This window comes from Alosa sapidissima, chromosome 20, assembly GCF_018492685.1.
Source record: "Alosa sapidissima isolate fAloSap1 chromosome 20, fAloSap1.pri, whole genome shotgun sequence".
Lineage (NCBI taxonomy): Eukaryota > Metazoa > Chordata > Actinopteri > Clupeiformes > Clupeidae > Alosa > Alosa sapidissima.
In genome coordinates, this window is record NC_055976.1 from 30502485 (window position 1) to 30519984 (window position 17500).

General features: G+C 43.7%; 1 protein-coding gene across 8 annotated transcripts in view; it reads left to right on the top strand.

Moving 5' to 3' along the window:
• The window catches only part of LOC121694051 (transcriptional enhancer factor TEF-1-like), a 49326-nt gene that overhangs the window by 28792 nt on the left and 3034 nt on the right, over positions 1 to 17500 (top strand). For 3 of the 8 annotated variants that reach the window (XM_042073974.1, XM_042073969.1, XM_042073973.1), the window contains 7 exons: positions 4645 to 4656; positions 6131 to 6265; positions 8405 to 8451; positions 8775 to 8836; positions 14278 to 14399; positions 16208 to 16381; positions 17493 to 17500. The exon at positions 17493 to 17500 is cut by the window's right edge and continues 133 nt beyond it. In XM_042073974.1, coding sequence (XP_041929908.1) covers positions 4645 to 4656; positions 6131 to 6265; positions 8405 to 8451; positions 8775 to 8836; positions 14278 to 14399; positions 16208 to 16381; positions 17493 to 17500 — 560 coding nt within the window. Of the gene's footprint in view, positions 1 to 4644; positions 4657 to 6130; positions 6266 to 8404; positions 8452 to 8774; positions 8837 to 14277; positions 14400 to 16207; positions 16435 to 16558; positions 16703 to 17492 lie in introns of those variants that run through there. The other 5 variants (XM_042073976.1, XM_042073972.1, XM_042073975.1 and 2 more) reach the window with 3 other exon arrangements.

Sequence of the window (17500 nt, forward strand, 5' to 3'; positions counted from 1 at the left end):
CTGTAGGTGAAGTTAGCATACTGGCTGGTTCGCACTCAGTGAGCTCACACATAGACATAATAGACACTTTTATTTTAACTTAACCTTCCTCTGATTTTAATCACCTCGGTTATCAATCAAAGCAAACAGGGAAAAGAAATGCAACACAATCATGAAAAACACTCAAATAAATAAATGTGCAGATAAGTCTGAATGAAAAGCAGAACTGGTTGAACCCTGGAAATATTGTAAACAAAGTAGGCTAACGTTAGCTTAATTTGCTAGTTTATTATAGTCTGGTTAGACTGTTCAGTTTCCCTACGTGTGTTTACGTTTCAAATGAATACTTTTTCTCCTTGGGACAGGCCCGTTTGAGTCTTGGGAAATACTTTTCCATTTGCATCGGGATTGAGATGATTAGAACTTAGCAGTCAATTTGAATGCAACAGTGCAGCGTGCTAATGATGCTAACCGGATTTAATAGCAATTTAGCCAGTCGTCTTACACGATTAATGTTTAGATTACATGTGCATGCTGAGGAGGGATGCACCTGTTGAGAGGGAGAGAGAGAGTGCACGGGGCAAGGAGAGTCTGTGTTGAGGTAGGCCTACTTCTATCGCCTACTCTGGTAGAGTTTGACATATTACAATGCAAGATCTATTTAGCCTATTTATTTATGGACGTAAGGCAGGAGGTGTGTGTTGCTTTTAATTATGAATGTTCTATCGAACATATTTTTTATTGATATCGATTACATGTCTATTGCGATACATATCGCTATCGTTTAATCGCCGGGCCCTATGCTCAATAATAACAATTTTAACACACGCATAAATACTCAGCCTTTCATGCACGTAGTCTATTGACATTGACTGATACATTGCCCTCTGGTGGACAGAACATATAGAACTTAAGTTTGATACCAATATCGGTCTTACTGAAGACATTTAATAGTTAAAATATTATTAATACATATTCGAATATATTCGAATTTTAATATTAATAAACAAACGAACTTCGAATATGATTTTTGGGCAAAAGTCAAAGCCCTAACACACACACACACACACACACACACAGACATACACACATCATAACACACACACACACACACACACACTCAAACTGTCTAAAATGAATGTCCTGTTTGTGTAGGCTGCCTCTTAACCTGAATGATCCTCCCTTTTGCTGCTGTTGCAGGGACACACACACAAACACCCTCTGTCTCTCTCTCTCTCCCTCTCTCTCTCTGTCTCTCTCTCTCTCTCCCTCTCTCTCTCTCTCTCTCTCTCTCTCTCTCATATCATGTCTTTATCTGTGTAATGGCATTTCATAAATGCATTGTGACCTGTGTGTGTTGAAAAGCAGCAAGTATGCATTTGTTTTGAGTGTGTTTGGGGTGGATGGGGAAGTTGTTAGAAGCATTTGCTGAGATTTCACCAACTCTGTGAGTGTGTGTGGTGATTTAAGTATAGTGTGGCATCAGCCGTTCTTATGTAGGAGTGGGAATGAGTGAAGGGTGGTGAACAGAGATTGGAGTGTGTCCTCTTTTGTTGATGTAATGAGGGTGATTATGCCTGTGTGTGTGTGTGTGTGTGTGTGTGTGTGTGTGTACGCGCGCTAGTGAGTGTGAGAGAGAGGGAGATGGTGGGCGGTCATCATAACACCTGGAAGTCCTGAAGTCATTTCTCTCCGGCAACCTACCAGCCAATCAGACACCAGCACTCTGTCCACCTGTTCCAAATCAGAGTTCTGGAGGTGGACAGTTGCCCTTATAAGGCCGTCCTTCCTTTCTCAGAATGTATCGTCCTCATCCAAGTGGTAGCCAAAAGCATGTCTAATCTGGCCATATAGTCCATGGTTAAATCACCATGCAATGGTCGTTATCTTGGCTTGATTTCTAACTGTGTGCACATAGTGGATGTGTGCATCATCATGGTAAAGTTGGTTTTGAATTGGATGTTGGGCATTTACATTTTAAAATCACAAACTGTTCTTATTTTTATTTTAAAGAAGCTTTGTGTATATGTGCAGGTCTATCAAAATTGGTCCTCGTAGCCAGTGCTAAGTGGATTTTTCGTCCAATATAGAACCAACTTTATCACGTTATGTGCATAACACACAGGGAGAAACAGTAGGAACTTCCCGTCATTGCTAATTAGTTCCAGTCTGTCATGAATGACAATTAATGAATGAGTCATCATAACCTCATAAACTGAAGAATTAATGAATCAATTAATTTGAGAAAAGTCATAACCTCATAAACTGCAGTTAAACCAGTCAGGCCCGCGTGCTGTCTAGGGGGGGAGGTAGGGTCAGGCCCGCGTGCTGTCTAGGTCAAATAACTTAACTTAGTAAATTGCTTACTTAGGGCAAACTGCTTACTTGGTCAAACAGAACTACCTCAGCCATTTATTGGCCTGACTTTGCACTATTATATTGACTGTCTGCACAATTTGAACCCAATTTTGCTGCTCTTATTTCTTCATCGTATGTGCCACCTTATTTACTCATTTATTGTTTACGTTTATGTTATGTTTGTCTGTGGACTTAATTGGTAAAATATGTCTTGTCTTCACCGTGGGATAGTGAGAAACGTAATTTCGATCTCTTTGCATGTCTGGGCATGTGAAGAAATTGACAATAAAGCTGACTTTGACTTTAACTTTGACTAACATGGACAATTGTGTTCATACATGGAGCCCACCGTGTGACATGTCCAGATTCCAGTGTATGTCTGAATGGGGCTTATGTTGCTATGATGTCTGTTTGAGTAAAACACTGTATAATGCTTTGTTACAAACTAGCTAGTAGCAACTGCTAACAATAGCCAATTGCTGACCAGCAGTAGCGGATGTTGTTGACAAATAGAATGCAAACAGCTTGTATTTTTATGACGGACATGACGTCACTGTGACGAGCTCCAAGTCGCTTAAGAGACAAAAGAATGCAGCATAAGTTGAATATCGATCGAAATCACAATCTCGAATTTCAAATGTAGAATCGAAGATGTGGTCACACCCCCAATGATGTCACATCCAGCATGCATGCCAAGAGGGCAAAAAACACACACACACACGACACACACGTCACACACGTGAAATCACGGGTGTGGAAATATTTTGTGCTTCGTTCATTCACATCAGTTAACACCGACTTACTCAACTTAGCAAGTGACAAGAATTTTTAGTTCCAGTCCAAAGTTACTTTAAGGCATAAAATACACATTAACAGTGCAGTATTCCATGAACACTCATCTCTTCAGAGGATGCTAAAATACCGGTAATATAATCATTCTTATTTCATTTAACTGCTCTGTTTAGTAGCTCACGGTAGGAAAAGTCAAGTTTGCAGTTTCAAAATAAGAGCCCATCCAAAACAAAACTGTATATAAGGCAAGAAAAGTAAACAACAGAAGAAATGCAATAATTTAATTTGAATCCTGACACCCCCACTACCTTCTGATCGTGCGCACTGTCCCTACATGATTGAGGTGGAAGTATCACCTGACGTGTGTGTGTGTGTGTGTGTGTGTGTGTGTGTGTGTGTGTGTGTGTCAGTGTGTCAGTGTCAGCTTGGCAGAGCCCACTCACCTGGTGTTTGGTGTAGAACCAGCCGAAGCATTCTGTTTTTCTTTAAAGTGCTGATGACTCCAAATGTCCAAAATGCCCCCACACTCACAAATAGCATGACGCTAAAGAATAAAAAAAAAATTGAAACGAGAAATAAAATGGGTTTGATTTCATCAGAAAGACGTGCTGGCACTAACATATAGGTCTTCATATATGTAAGGGATAATGTATAGAACGCTGGTCATTATCGGAAAATAAGTCCCGACGGGGCGAACAGGACCCCGACGCGCCAGCGGTGTTCTATACATTATTATACGGCTACATGCCAAAACGAAACAATAAACTCCATGATATGTCTCTTTACACTTATTTGTTACTGTTTCGTCGTGGCTTTTGCTGAGAAACAAATAGTTCGCAACACACGCTGAACTTGAATCAAGCATTCTTTAGAACACAGCTGATCAACCGTCTGCTTTCACTTTTGAATGAAGTCCCATTGCACGATGTGACCGGACTACTTGCGGAGTTATATGGAAGACCTAATCAGAAGCACAAAACCCGTTGCCATTGACGGCGGTAATTATATGTTTGCAGTGGTAATTACATGAAAATAACTTACCGTAGAGCGTTGGGAAATCCCATTCAAGTCAATGGAGGGTTCTACTAGCATTGTGATGAGCCGTATAATAAGTTCACATATACGTTGGTCAGGGAAGCCATGATGGCACTGTAGCGTATAGGCCTTCATATATGTTCACATATATGTTCATCTGTTTATGTTGCTCCGCTACCTCCTCTCTTCCTGCCAGTCAGAACTACCCCTTACCTCTCGGCCAATGGGAGAGGACTTCCACTGCTCTCCATCTTTCTTGTGTGTGTGTGCGCGTTTTCTAAAAGTCGCCAGTATGGGATCGTACAGCAGAAATCTCCCACTCCAGTGCATTGTGGGTAGCTGCGCATATTGGACATAGTCTGTGAGACACTGTGGTTACCCATGATGCACTGCTGCAGAGCCCTGTGGGATAAGGGAGAGTGACGCCGCTGCCATGTTTGTTTATTGGTTTGTTTGTTTGTTTGTTTGTGTTTACTGTAGGTGACCAGTATGGTGAGTATGGCTCCATTATTTGAGTGCCATCTGCTGAATGGCTGGAACCAGCACTGCTTAAACACTCTAGCTACTCCTCCACTCTTCCTCCTCTCTCCTATCCACTCTCTCTCTCTCTCTCTCTCTCTCTCTCTCTCTCTCCCCCTCTCTCTCTCTCTATCTATCTTATCTATCTATCTATCTATCTATCTATCTCTCATCCTCTCCCCTCCTCCTCCCATCTTCTCTCCTCTCCTTTTCTGTCCCCCTCTCCTCTCCTCTCCTCTCCCCTCCTCCTCTCCTCTCCTCCTCTTCTCTCCTCTCCTCTCCTCTCCTCTCCTCCTCTTCTCTCCTCTCCTCTCCTCTCCTCTCCCCTCCTCCTCTCCTCTCCTCCTCTCCTCTCCCCTCCTCCTCCCATCTCCTCTCCTCCTCTCCTCTCTTCTCTTCTCTCCTCTCCTCTCCTCCTCTCCTCTCCCCTCCTCCTCCCATCTCTCCTCTTCTCTTCTCTCCTCTCCTCTCCTCTCCTCCTCTCCTCTCCCCTCCTCCTCCCATCTCCTCTTCTCTTCTCTCCTCCTCTCCTCTCCTCTCCTCTCCTCTCCTCTCCTCCCATCTCCTCTCCTCCTCTCTCCTCTCCTCTCCTCTCCTCTCCTCCTCTCCTCTCCCCTCCTCCTCCCATCTCTTCTCTTCTCTCCTCTCCTCCTCTTCTCTCCTCTCCTCTCCTCCTCTCCTCTCCCCTTCTCCTCTCCTCCTCTCCTCTCCTCTCCTCTTCTCTCCTCCTCTCCTCTCTTCTCCCCTCCTCCTCCCATCTTCTCTTCTTTCCTCTCCTCTCCCCTCCTCCTCCCATCTCCTCCCATCTTCTCTCCTCCTCTCCTCTCTTCTCCCCTCCTCCTCCCATCTTCTCTCCTCCCATCTCCTCTCCTCTCCTCCCCTCCTCTCCTCTCCTCTCCTCTCCTCTCCTCCTCTCCTCTCCTCCTCTCCTCTCCTCCTCTTCTTCTCTGCTTGCCACTGTAGCCTTCACTCTGCTTTTGTTTGCATCACTGCCAGCTTTAGCATGCATACACACATGCAAACACACACACATGCAAACACATGCACACACACAACATATACCTACACATACACACACACACAACATAAACCTGCATACACACACACACACTGGCTTGGGCAGAGCTGTACAGGCTGTGTAGTGGCAGATCCTGGTGTTGAGGTGTCTACTGGTCTCTAACACACACACTCTGAGTTTACTGCTGTAGGCTGCTGCAGGACACCTCCTGTTTTCTTGCATGAGGGTGTGTGTGTGGGGGGGGGGGGGGGGTGTGTATGTGTTTGTGAGAGTTCTGCTCTCCCATCCCTCTCTGAGCTGTGCGCATGCACATTTGTGTGTGTGTGTGGTGTGTGAGAAGTGTCCACCCTCCCATCCCTCTCTAAGCTGTGTGTGTGAGGTGTGTCCACCCTTCCATCCCTCTCTAAGCTGTGTGTGTGTGTGCTGCAGGACCAGGCGGTGAAGGATAAGGCACTGCAGAGTATGGCCTCCATGTCCTCTGCTCAGATCGTCTCGGCAACCGCCATCCACAACAAACTGGGCCTACCAGGAATACCACGCCCTGCATTCCCTGCAGCCGCTGGGGTGAGTGTGTGTGTGTGTGTGTGTGTGTGTGTGTGCATTCCCTGCAGCCGCTGGGGTGAGTGTGTGTGTGTGTGTGTGCATTCCCTGCAGCCGCTGGGGTGAGTGTGTGTGTGCATTCCCTGCAGCCGCTGGGGTGAGTGTGTGTGTGCATGTTATTAGAGTGTGTGTGTGTGTGTGTGTGCATGTTATTAGAGTGTGTGTGTGTGTGTGTGTGCATGCATGTTATGAGAGTGTGTGTCTCAGGGTTCGTACGTTTTGAAAAAACCTAGGAAAGTTATGAAATTTGAAAATGCCAATTTCCAGGCATTTTTGGCAGTTTTGGAAAACACCCCGAAAGTTTTGGAAAAGTCAGGGAAATTTGCGAGACCCATTGCAATTCAACTGAGAAATGTATGGCGTTTCGGCAGATCATGTCACATACTTCCTTGTGTCTGTCGCGCGGAGACCAGAGATCGGCCTTTTCTAAAAGGACTTACTCTGCCCTCCCTCCACGCATTCAACTCACTTTATCCCTTACCGTAGAACACACACACAAACAGTGGAAGGGAGTAGGGAAAGCCTAATTGTCTTAGGTTGCATTTTTAAATTTGACGTTGTAGGCCTACGATATGTACTATGCCAGGGAAATAGGTCTATTAAATTAATCACGTCTAGCTTTAATTGGATAAATAAAACAGGTTTTTTTTATAATTGTCAGCTTACCTTTGGTGCATTAGCCTTTTAATCCGTTGTTTAGTCATGCAAGGACCGAAAATATTTCAGTCGATGTCATGCACACGTTGTAGTCTATTCCACGTTGTTTGCATTGCGATTATATCTCTCACTGTTGCAGAGTCAATTTTGTGAAGATTCAGAAATGTGGATGTGTCGTCAGCGTGTCAGTAACAAGTGTGCCAACAAATTATGTAGGCACAGGTTTGCAGCTGGATGGCATTTTGCGTCCGCGGTAGCCTACTGGGAGGCTGAAGCCCTGTTACATTGCATCTTACTAGCCAGTGTGTGCGGCGCTACAAAGCTGCGTTAATTAAACACGCAATTACGTGGTCTTGATGAACCGACAGAGTTGAAGAAGAGCTGATTAGTAATTGATCAGGCTATTTCATTAATCAGGATTTCAATGTGTGGAGGGTATTTGTCTACAGTAGGCGACCACATAAAGTTAAATGCACAACTTTGCTTAATGTAGGGCTGAAATATAGCCATATGTGCCTGCTGGTGTGTCAGTGTTGGCCTACATTTTGTATGAATTAGAAATACATAGATAGATTTTAATTTTAATTCAAATTTCCCAAGGACTGTTTCGAAAGAATGGATTTCTATTTTCGTAGGCTAGTTGATGTTTTAGGGAATATAAGGTCATGGAACTTTGTCAAAAATCATGGAAAAGTCGTGGAAAAGTCATGGAAATTCTCTGGTGGAAATGTGTATGAACCCTGGTGTCTGTGTGTGTGTGTATGCATTTTATGAGAGTGTGTGTGTGCATGCATGTTATAAGAGTGTGTGTGTGTGTCTCTGTGTGTGTGTGTGTCTATATGTGTGTGTGTGTGTCTGTGTGTGTGTGTATGCATGTTGAGAGAGAGAGAGAGAGAGAGAGAGTGTGTGTGTGTGTGTGTGTGTGTGTGCGCATGTTATGAGAGTGTGTGTGTGTTGGGAGGGGGGGCAGCCGTGGCCTACTGGTTAGCGCTTTGGACTTGTAATCGGAGGGTTGCCGGTTCGAACCCCCGACCAGTAGGAACGGCTGAAGTGCCTTTGAGCAAGGCACCTAACCCCTCACTGCTCCCCGAGCGCCGCCAGGATTAGTGTGTGCTTCACCTCACTGTGTGTTCACTGTGTGCTGAGTGTGTTTCACTAATTCACGGATTGGGATAAATGCAGAGACCAAATTTCCCTCACGGGATCAAAAGAGTGTGTATATACACTTATACTTACTTATGAGAGTGTGTGTGTGTGTGTATGTATGCATGTTATGAGAGAGTGTGTGTGTGTATGTATGCATGTTATGAGAGAGTGTGTGTGTGTGTGTGTGTGTGTGTGTGTGTGTGTGTGTGTGTGTATATGTATATGTATGCATGTTATGAGAGAGAGAGAGAGAGAGAGAGTGTATGTGTGTGTTGGGCATTTACTTATCTAATTCTCTAGCTTTGGCAGGGCATGATCTCCGCTGGACAGGCAGGATCATCACAAGAGTGAGTATCTTACACACACACACACAGACAGACATCCTCCTTTTCTGTACATTTGCTCCAAATCTTGATATTGTGATGAGCTAATCTTCATTTTACTCCCTCTCTCTCTCCTCCCTCTCTCCCCTCTCTCTCCTCTCTCTCTCTCCCCTCTCTCTCTCTCATTCCCCTCTCTCTCTCCCTCTCCCTCTATCTATTTATCTCTCTATCTATCTCTCTATCTCTCCTTCTCTCTCCCCTCTCTCTCTCTCATTCCCCTCTCTCTCTCCCTCTATCTATTTATCTCTCTATCTATCTCTCTCTCTCTATCTCTATTTATCTCTCAGTATTAAGCCATTTGCTCAGCAGGCGTATCCTATCCAACCTGCGGTAACCACGGCAATCTCCAGTAAGTCTGCTGTTGAAGTATGACCTTGATCAGTAGACCACAAGCTGTGTGTGTGTAGGTTATGAGTAATAAAGTGTGTGTTTTGTGTGTGTGTAGGTTATGAGTAATAAAGTGTGTGTTTTGTGTGTGTGTGTAGGTTATGAGTAATAAAGTGTGTGTGTGTGTGTGTGTGTGTGTGTGTGTAGGTTATGAGTAATAAAGTGTGTGTGTTTGTAGGTTATGAGTAATAAAGTGTGTGTGTAGGTTATGAGTAATAAAGTGTGTATGTTGTGTGTGTGTGTAGGCTATGAGTAATAAAGTGTGTCTGTTGTGTGTATGTGTGTGTGTAGGTTATGAGTAATAAAGTGTGTCTGTTGTGTGTGTGTGTGTGTGTGTAGGTTATGAGTAATAAAGTGTGTATGTTGTGTGTTTGTGTGTGTGTGTAGGCTATGAGTAATAAAGTGTGTCTGTTGTGTGTATGTGTGTGTGTAGGTTATGAGTAATAAAGTGTGTCTGTTGTGTGTGTGTGTGTAGGTTATGAGTAATAAAGTGTGTCTGTTGTGTGTGTGTGTGTGTGTGTGTGTGTGTGTAGGTTATGAGTAATAAAGTGTGTGTGTGTGTAGGTTTGGGCACCGAAACACGAACACAAATATGGCACCGGTGCCGACGCAAACGGTAACTGCATCGAATAACAACGTGGATTTCAGTGGAAATCCTCATTTCGGTGCTTAAATAGCGTTTTTATATATATATATATATATACGAGGCATCACTGCATGTCATGCGCCATCTCTAACGCCTTGCTCTGATAGCAACACATCCAGATACAGTTAACTAACATAAACACTGGATGTATAAACCAGAGGGGTGCACCACATAGGCGAGTGGACAGTGTTTGACAGCTTGCGTGAGCCCAAGTAGCTTACTTTAAAGCGATATCGCGAGCTCCTGCCAAAATCTAGCAGTGGGCCTAACTACACACAAGACAAAGCCTACAGAGCTGGGGATGAAGCTGGCATGAGAACAGCGAGAGCCAACCTGTCCCGTGGCATCAAGGAAGCAAAAAAGGAATACACTCACAAGATAACCACCCACTTCAAAGACAGCAGGAACGCACAAAGCCTATGGCAGGGCATTCAGGCCATCACGGACTACAAGCCTGTGCCACAGAGCTGTGAGGGCAACATCCCTCTGCTCAACAATCTGAACCGCTTCTTTGCTCGCTTTGAAGCACAAAACAGCACTTGCCCACAGAAGACCCCTCCCCCTCCACACGAGCAGCCCCTGTGCCTCTCTGCCGACAGCGTGAAGAGGACACGTGGCACTGACAGCAATCATCGTAAAGTGCTTTGAGCGGCTTGTCATGTCACACATCAAATCCATTCTCCCCCCCACCCTGGACCCCTTCCAGTTTGCATACCGAGCCAAACGGTCCACAGAGGATGCAATCTGCTGTGCCCTCCACCCAGCCCTCACCCACCTGGAAAAAAGAGACTCATATGTGAGATTGCTGTTTATAGACTTCAGTTCTGCATTCAACACCATAATACCACAACAACTCATCTGCAAACTTGACAAACTGGGACTCAGTACCTACCTCTGCAACTGGCTACTGGACTTCCTCTGTCAGAGGCCTCAAGTAGTACGTGTTGGCAACAATATCTCAAGCAGCATCACACTGAGCACGGGGGCCCCTCAAGGCTGCGTGCTCAGTCCGCTGCTCTTCACCCTGCTGACACATGACTGCACTGCAACCTACAGCAACAACCACATAGTGAAATTTGCTGACGACACAACTCTGGTGGGTCTCATCACCAAGGCCGACGAGACTCAATACAGGTTGGAGGTCGACCTTCTGACCAAGTGGTGCAGGGACAACAACCTCCTGCTGAACGTCAGCAAGACCAAGGAGATTGTTGTTGACTTCCGGAGAGGTCACACCCAACACCTGCCACTGACCATCGACGGTGCTGTGGTGGAGAGAGTGAGCAGTACCAAATTCCTGGGGGTGCACATCAGTGAAGACCTCTCCTGGACCACCAACACTGCATCACTGGCGAAGAAAGCTCAGCGCCGCCTGTACTTCCTGCGGAAACTCAGGCGAGCAAGTGCTCCACCAGCCATCATGACCACATTCTACCGTAGCACCATTGAGAGCATCCTCTCCAGCTGTATCGCTGTGTGGGGCGGAAGCTGCACTGAATACAACAGGAAAGCCCTGCAGCGCATAGTGAACACAGCTGGAAGGATTATTGGTGCTTCACTCCCCTCCCTGAAGGACATTTACACCTCCCACCTCACCCGCAAGGCGACCACAATTGTGAGTGATGCAAGTCACCCCGCTCACAATTTGTTTGATCAACTGCCCTCTAGTGTTAATTTCGTCAGACGAGAGGAAATATGTTCGTCAACAACCTTTTTTTTTCATGACTAAGACGAGACTACACTAATGTCCTGAAACACTGACTAAGACTATCTTAAGATGCATTATTGTTGACGAAAAAAGACGAGACTAAAATGTTTTGCATGAAATAAAAACTAAGATAAAATCTCTCTTCATTTTCGTCTACAAAATGAGAAGACCGAATATCTAGCTGTTACGTTTTCAAAATATTCCGAATGAGTTCATGCTCCTGTAGGCTAGTCCAGTGGTTTTCAAAGTGGGGGCCGGGGCCGCGAGGGGGTGCCAGGGGGGCCTCAGCAAGTTGGAAGGAAAAATAAAAGAAACAAATAAATACATTTGAAAAATTTAAAATATACCCATTACTATGAGGGTTGTTATACAATGCCATTATAATAATTTGTCGCATATCTGAACATATTTTCCATGACTGGGAGTAATAGTAAAGTGATAGCTCTCTAGCAGAAAGCCCCAAATGCAATTTTTACACACTGTATGCTCCATCGCGAAGTGCTTGTGGCTAAAATAATTATTAGGATTAGCTATGTATTTTTACATTTGCCGTAGTATTGTTGATGGGTTTAATAACACATCAAGGGGGTCCTTGGCCAGAACCTAGTGGTATTTGGGGGGCCTTGTCGTGGAAAAGTTTGGGAACCCCTGGGCTAGTCTACATGCTGTTGCTGCAACCCTGTGGCTGCAACACGAAACATGAAACGAGAACACCTGGAGATTTCTGCCAGAATTAAGCTAACTACCTAACCTTTATGCCACAATGCTACATACCCAGAAGTTGAAGCTTCTCTCATACAAACTAACATCCCCCAGAATGTCCATACGAAAATGTTCAGCATGTAAACTAGTTAACTACTTACACTGATGATACAAAGTTTGCTAGCAAGTAAGCTAATATGGAAAGTTCGCTAGCAAGTTAGCTATGGCTAGATGGAGAGTTTGTTTGGGGAATGTGTTGCGTTTGGGCGCATATCGCCATCTAGCGTGGCGGAGTAAAACATTAATACTTGGGTCTACGACAGTGTTTCGCAAACATTTTCAGACGAAGGACCACTTAACTAACCCTAGCTAAAAAATAAAAAAAAAGATTAGACCTACTTCAACAGTATATTAGTCTACACAATAGGCCTACTCACTGAACCACCTTGCTTATTGTCTTTGCACTTTGCTTATTGTGTCAGAGGATTCATACAATTTAAACTGGCATATCTTACATAGACAGTGTTGCAGAACTGTTTGGATTTACATACAAGTTGGTTCAATATTGCAAACAACTCATCTATATTATATTTTACCACGTCTGCTTGCGGACCACTTGGGATAGCTTGCGGACCACCTATAGTCCCCGGACCACACTTTGAGGAACACTGGTCTATGAATATCATGACAGTGGTCCAGTCAAATCTTTTACTGTCTATGGTCAAATCCCAGCCGAGCTATAACTGTAGCTTGACTTACCTGTGCATGTAAACATACTGTAGTGACTGACAAAAAATTATAACAGACGAGTAGCTCTGTGGGCACACAATATTGTTGGAAAATTGAAATGTGTGAAACACTATTTGATTCAAATGGTAATCCGAAATAATTTGAAATAAACTTGACTAACAAAAATTATATTTGAATGACTAAATATGACAAAGACTAAAAAGGACATTTCGTCACAAGACTAAGACTAAATTAAAAATAGGTGACAAAATTAACACTACCCCTCCACCCTCAGCTACATAACATCCTTGACTTTGGACCCACAATGGCTGCCTTGCACTACTCCACTTGCACTACTCAAGATCATGTTAAAAGTTAGCTGGCAAAAACATAAATATGTAGGTTACAGTTACATACCTGATGTCACTGAGCTGTCAAAGTGGCAAACGATACCCAACCCTAGTTATGAGTAATAAAGTGTGTGTTTTGTGTGTATATGTGTAGTTTATGAGTAATAAAGTGTGTGTGTTGTGTGTGTGTGTGTAGGTTATGAGTAATAAAGTGTGTGGTGTGTGTGTGTGTAGGTTATGAGTAATAAAGTGCGTGTTGTGTGTGTGTGTGTGTGTGTAGGTTATGAGTAATAAAGTGTGTGTTTTGTGTGTGTGTGTGTGTAGGTTATGAGTAATAAAGTGTGTGTGTGTGTAGGTTATGAGTAATAAAGTGCGTGTTGTGTGTGTGTGTGTGTAGGTTATGAGTAATAAAGTGTGTGTTTTGTGTGTGTGTAGGTTATGAGTAATAAAGTGTGTGTGTGTGTGTGTGTAGGTTCTGAGTAATAAAGTGTGTGTTTTGTGTGTGTGTGTAGGTTATGAGTAATAAAGTGTGTGTGTGTGTGTAGGTTATGAGTAATAAAGTGTGTGTTTTGTGTGTGTGTGTAGGTTATGAGTAATAAAGTGTGTGTTTTGTGTGTGTGTGTAGGTTATGAGTAATAAAGTGTGTGTTTTGTGTGTGTGTAGGTTCTGAGTAATAAAGTGTGTGTTTTGTGTGTGTGTGTAGGTTATGAGTAATAAAGTGTGTGTGTAGGTTATGAGTAATAAAGTGTGTGTGTGTGTGTGTGTGTAGGTTATGAGTAATAAAGTGTGTGTGTGTGTGTGTGTAGGTTATGAGTAATAAAGTGTGTGTTTTGTGTGTGTGTGTGTGTGTAGGTTATGAGTAATAAAGTGTGTGTGTGTGTGTGTGTAGGTTATGAGTAATAAAGTGTGTGTTTTGTGTGTGTGTGTAGGTTATGAGTAATAAAGTGTGTGTGTGTGTGTGTGTGTGTAGGTTATGAGTAATAAAGTGTGTGTTTTGTGTGTGTGTAGGTTATGAGTAATAAAGTGTGTGTTTTGTGTGTGTGTGTGTGTAGGTTATGAGTAATAAAGTGTGTGTTTTGTGTGTGTGTGTAGGTTATGAGTAATAAAGTGTGTGTGTGTAGGTTATGAGTAATAAAGTGTGTGTGTGTGTAGGTTATGAGTAATAAAGTGTGTGTTTTGTGTGTGTGTGTAGGTTATGAGTAATAAAGTGTGTGTTTTGTGTGTGTGTAGGTTATGAGTAATAAAGTGTGTGTTTTGTGTGTGTGTAGGTTATGAGGCTGCCACAGCGCCACCTAGTGCACCAGCCTGGCAGGGCCGCTCCATTGGCACCACAAAGCTCCGCCTCATCGAGTTCTCCGCCTTCCTGGAACACCAGAGAGACCCTGACTCTGTACGACACACACACACACACACACACACACACGTACATGAGTGTACAAATGACAGCATCAGTCCATTTCAGTGACTAGCGCAGATTTCATTTACTAATACAGTTCAGTTCAGTCCACACACCACACACACACACACAGTGTTGGGAGGGTTACTTTCAAAACGTATTCCGTTACAGAATACAGAATACATGCCCAAAAATGTAATCTGTAACGTATTCCATTACGTTACTCAATCTGAGTAATGTATTCTGAATACTTAGATTACTTCCGCATTGAATTGCATTTTATAAGTGTAGGAATGCGGCCATCAAATCCTGCTTAGGCCTACTACTAAACAGACCTATTCTGGTGTGTTCTTCTGTTCCAAATGGCTGAAGTGTTAGGCCCACATAGGAGAATGTAAAGTCAACTAAGCTACCTGATACAACTTTAAAATAGCAAGGTGACCATTAAAACTACAGCAGGCGACTAGGCTAATTAAAATAAACAAATAAATAGGCTACTTTAAGGGCGTAGCCAGAAATTATCGATCCAATGTGTGTCTCAATTGTCCCCCGCTGACCACCTCACACAGTTCTCTAGATTTTGCAACGACCTTACATGACACAATGCAATAAAATATGCCAGTTTTTAGGACACAGAATAATGTTTGTAATGATACCAGTTACGTTTAACAGTAATGAGCTATTCATTGTCGAAGGTGCATGGTGAAGTGAAATTCTTACTTTGGAAAAAAAACATTTGCCAATATCCTTGGATGGGAGATACTTGTGTCGTTCAAATTTTCCATGATCAAAGAGGGCACTAATACGCATGTGCATAGCAAAAATCACAACTTGGGCTTGCTGTGCAAGCAAGATATTTAAGGTGTCTCAACTGTAAACAACTGTACTCAGTCTACCCTAATTAAGGTGTGCCTGTGAGATTTTTCGGTGGCATCAACCCAGTAGGCTACAAGTGAGGGGTGCATATGACAGGTGGAACGCAAATGACCTGTAAATGTAAACACTATGGGCTAGGCTACTGTATATCAGTGCTCTCAAAATGGACGTGATTGCGTAATGACAATCAAAAACCGCACGTTAAAATATGCTAGGCCTACTCGCAAGAATAATTCTTACGTAAATGTAGATAATTCTTACGTCAATGTAGATCTAGAAAAAATAATAATCTATAAAGCTATTTTAAGTTAGAATAAAAAACTTAGAATGCAGTGCCTATTTTAGAGATTGTTTTTTATTGTAGCCTAGGTCTAAATCAACACGTGAACTAGGCTTTGCTTATTGCTTAGCAAACTGTGTAACCGATTGGCCGAAGTAGCCTGAGCTATTAATACTTGGGAAAATATCCTTTGAACAGACATCAGGAACCACGATCAGTGAGGAACAGGAGTTACCTCCACTTACTTTACTCAATTTGCTGTGCAAACAGTCATTTCAGGGTCTCCGATGACGCTTCCATAATGCGCGCTGGCTGTGTTTTGAGGCTAGTGCAAGACGGCAGGGCTTGGATTTAAACATGTAAACAATTTCATCATAGCTTTCAGGAGCTTCTGGGAAATGGAGTTGCCTTCATTTATTTAGAGAGTAAACAAACTTATGAAACAGATAAGTATCGTCATGTAATCCATTGATTTCAACAATGTAACTTTATTCTAAATACCAACTATTTATCTTGTAACTGTATCGGAATACAGTTACTCATAATTTGTATTCTGAATACGTAACGCCGGTACATGTATTCCGTTACTCCGCAACACTGCACACACACACACACTTCCTCATGCTGTGCCTCCTCTCTCCTGCAGTACAACAAGCACCTGTTTGTGCACATCAGTCAGACGAACCACTCGCACAGCGACGCGCTGATGGAGTCTGTGGACATCCGCCAGATCTACGACAAGTTCCCCGAGAAGAAGGGGGGGCTCAAGGAGCTCTTCAGCAGGGGCCCCCACAACGCCTTCTTCCTCATCAAGTTCTGGGTCCGTCTCTCACACACGCGCACACACACACACACACACACACACACACACACGTGCACACACACACACTCACGCACAGCGCCTTCTTCCTCATTAAGTTCTGGGTCCATCTCACACACACACACACACACACACACACACACACACACACACACACACACACACTCTCACGCACAGCGCCTTCTTCCTCATCAAGTTCTGGGTCCGTCTCATACACACACACTCTCACGCACGCACACACTCACGCACAATGCCTTCTTCCTCATGAAGTTCTGGGTCAGTCACACACACACACACACACACACACACACACACACACACAACACACACACACACACACACACACACAATGGCTTCTTCCTCATCAGCAACACATAGCACTGGTTTGCTGTTGAGTGCGAATGCCTTGTAGGAACAGATTCCTTCAACTCCCCAAAAAAATCAACCAGCAAAATTTAGTTTTCACTTTGGAAAATGTTGCGAGAGGTGGAAGCATTAATGTCCTAGCTAGGCTGAGTCAACACCAAAGGCATTAATGTCCATGGCTGTGCCGTTCATCATTGCATCATTGCATTAAGGCGCAGGTAGAGATTTGAGTTTGCGTAAACAGAACATCCACTTTTAGAGGAACATTCTGGAAACACTATGAATCCTAAGCCCACATCTCGGGCTATTGAGTATCCCTGTTTTAAAACATGTTGGTCTAAAATCCTTTTGATTCCTTTCACTCAGACTGTAGATCATTTCATCCAACCCCGTTTAAGAACCGCTGGTTTAGAGTATTGGTCATCACTATCGGAACCGCTGGTTTAGAGTATTGGTCATCACTATCGGTAAGAACCGCTGGTTTAGAGTATTGGTCATCACTATCAGTAAGAGGTTTTTGTGGGGAACAGTGGCTCCTAGTGGCAACTGATAATATTTATTAGAATAGGACAAATGCATGTTCACTTTAAGTCTCAGGTAAACAACTTACACAGAAGTGGCGAGTGTGTGTGTGTGCTCCAGCCAGACCTGAACTGTAACATCCAGGAGGAGTGGCTAGTCAGCGTGTGTGTGTTGATGTTTATATTTGTGCGTGCGTGCGTGTGTGTGTGCGTGTGTACTCCAGGCGGACCT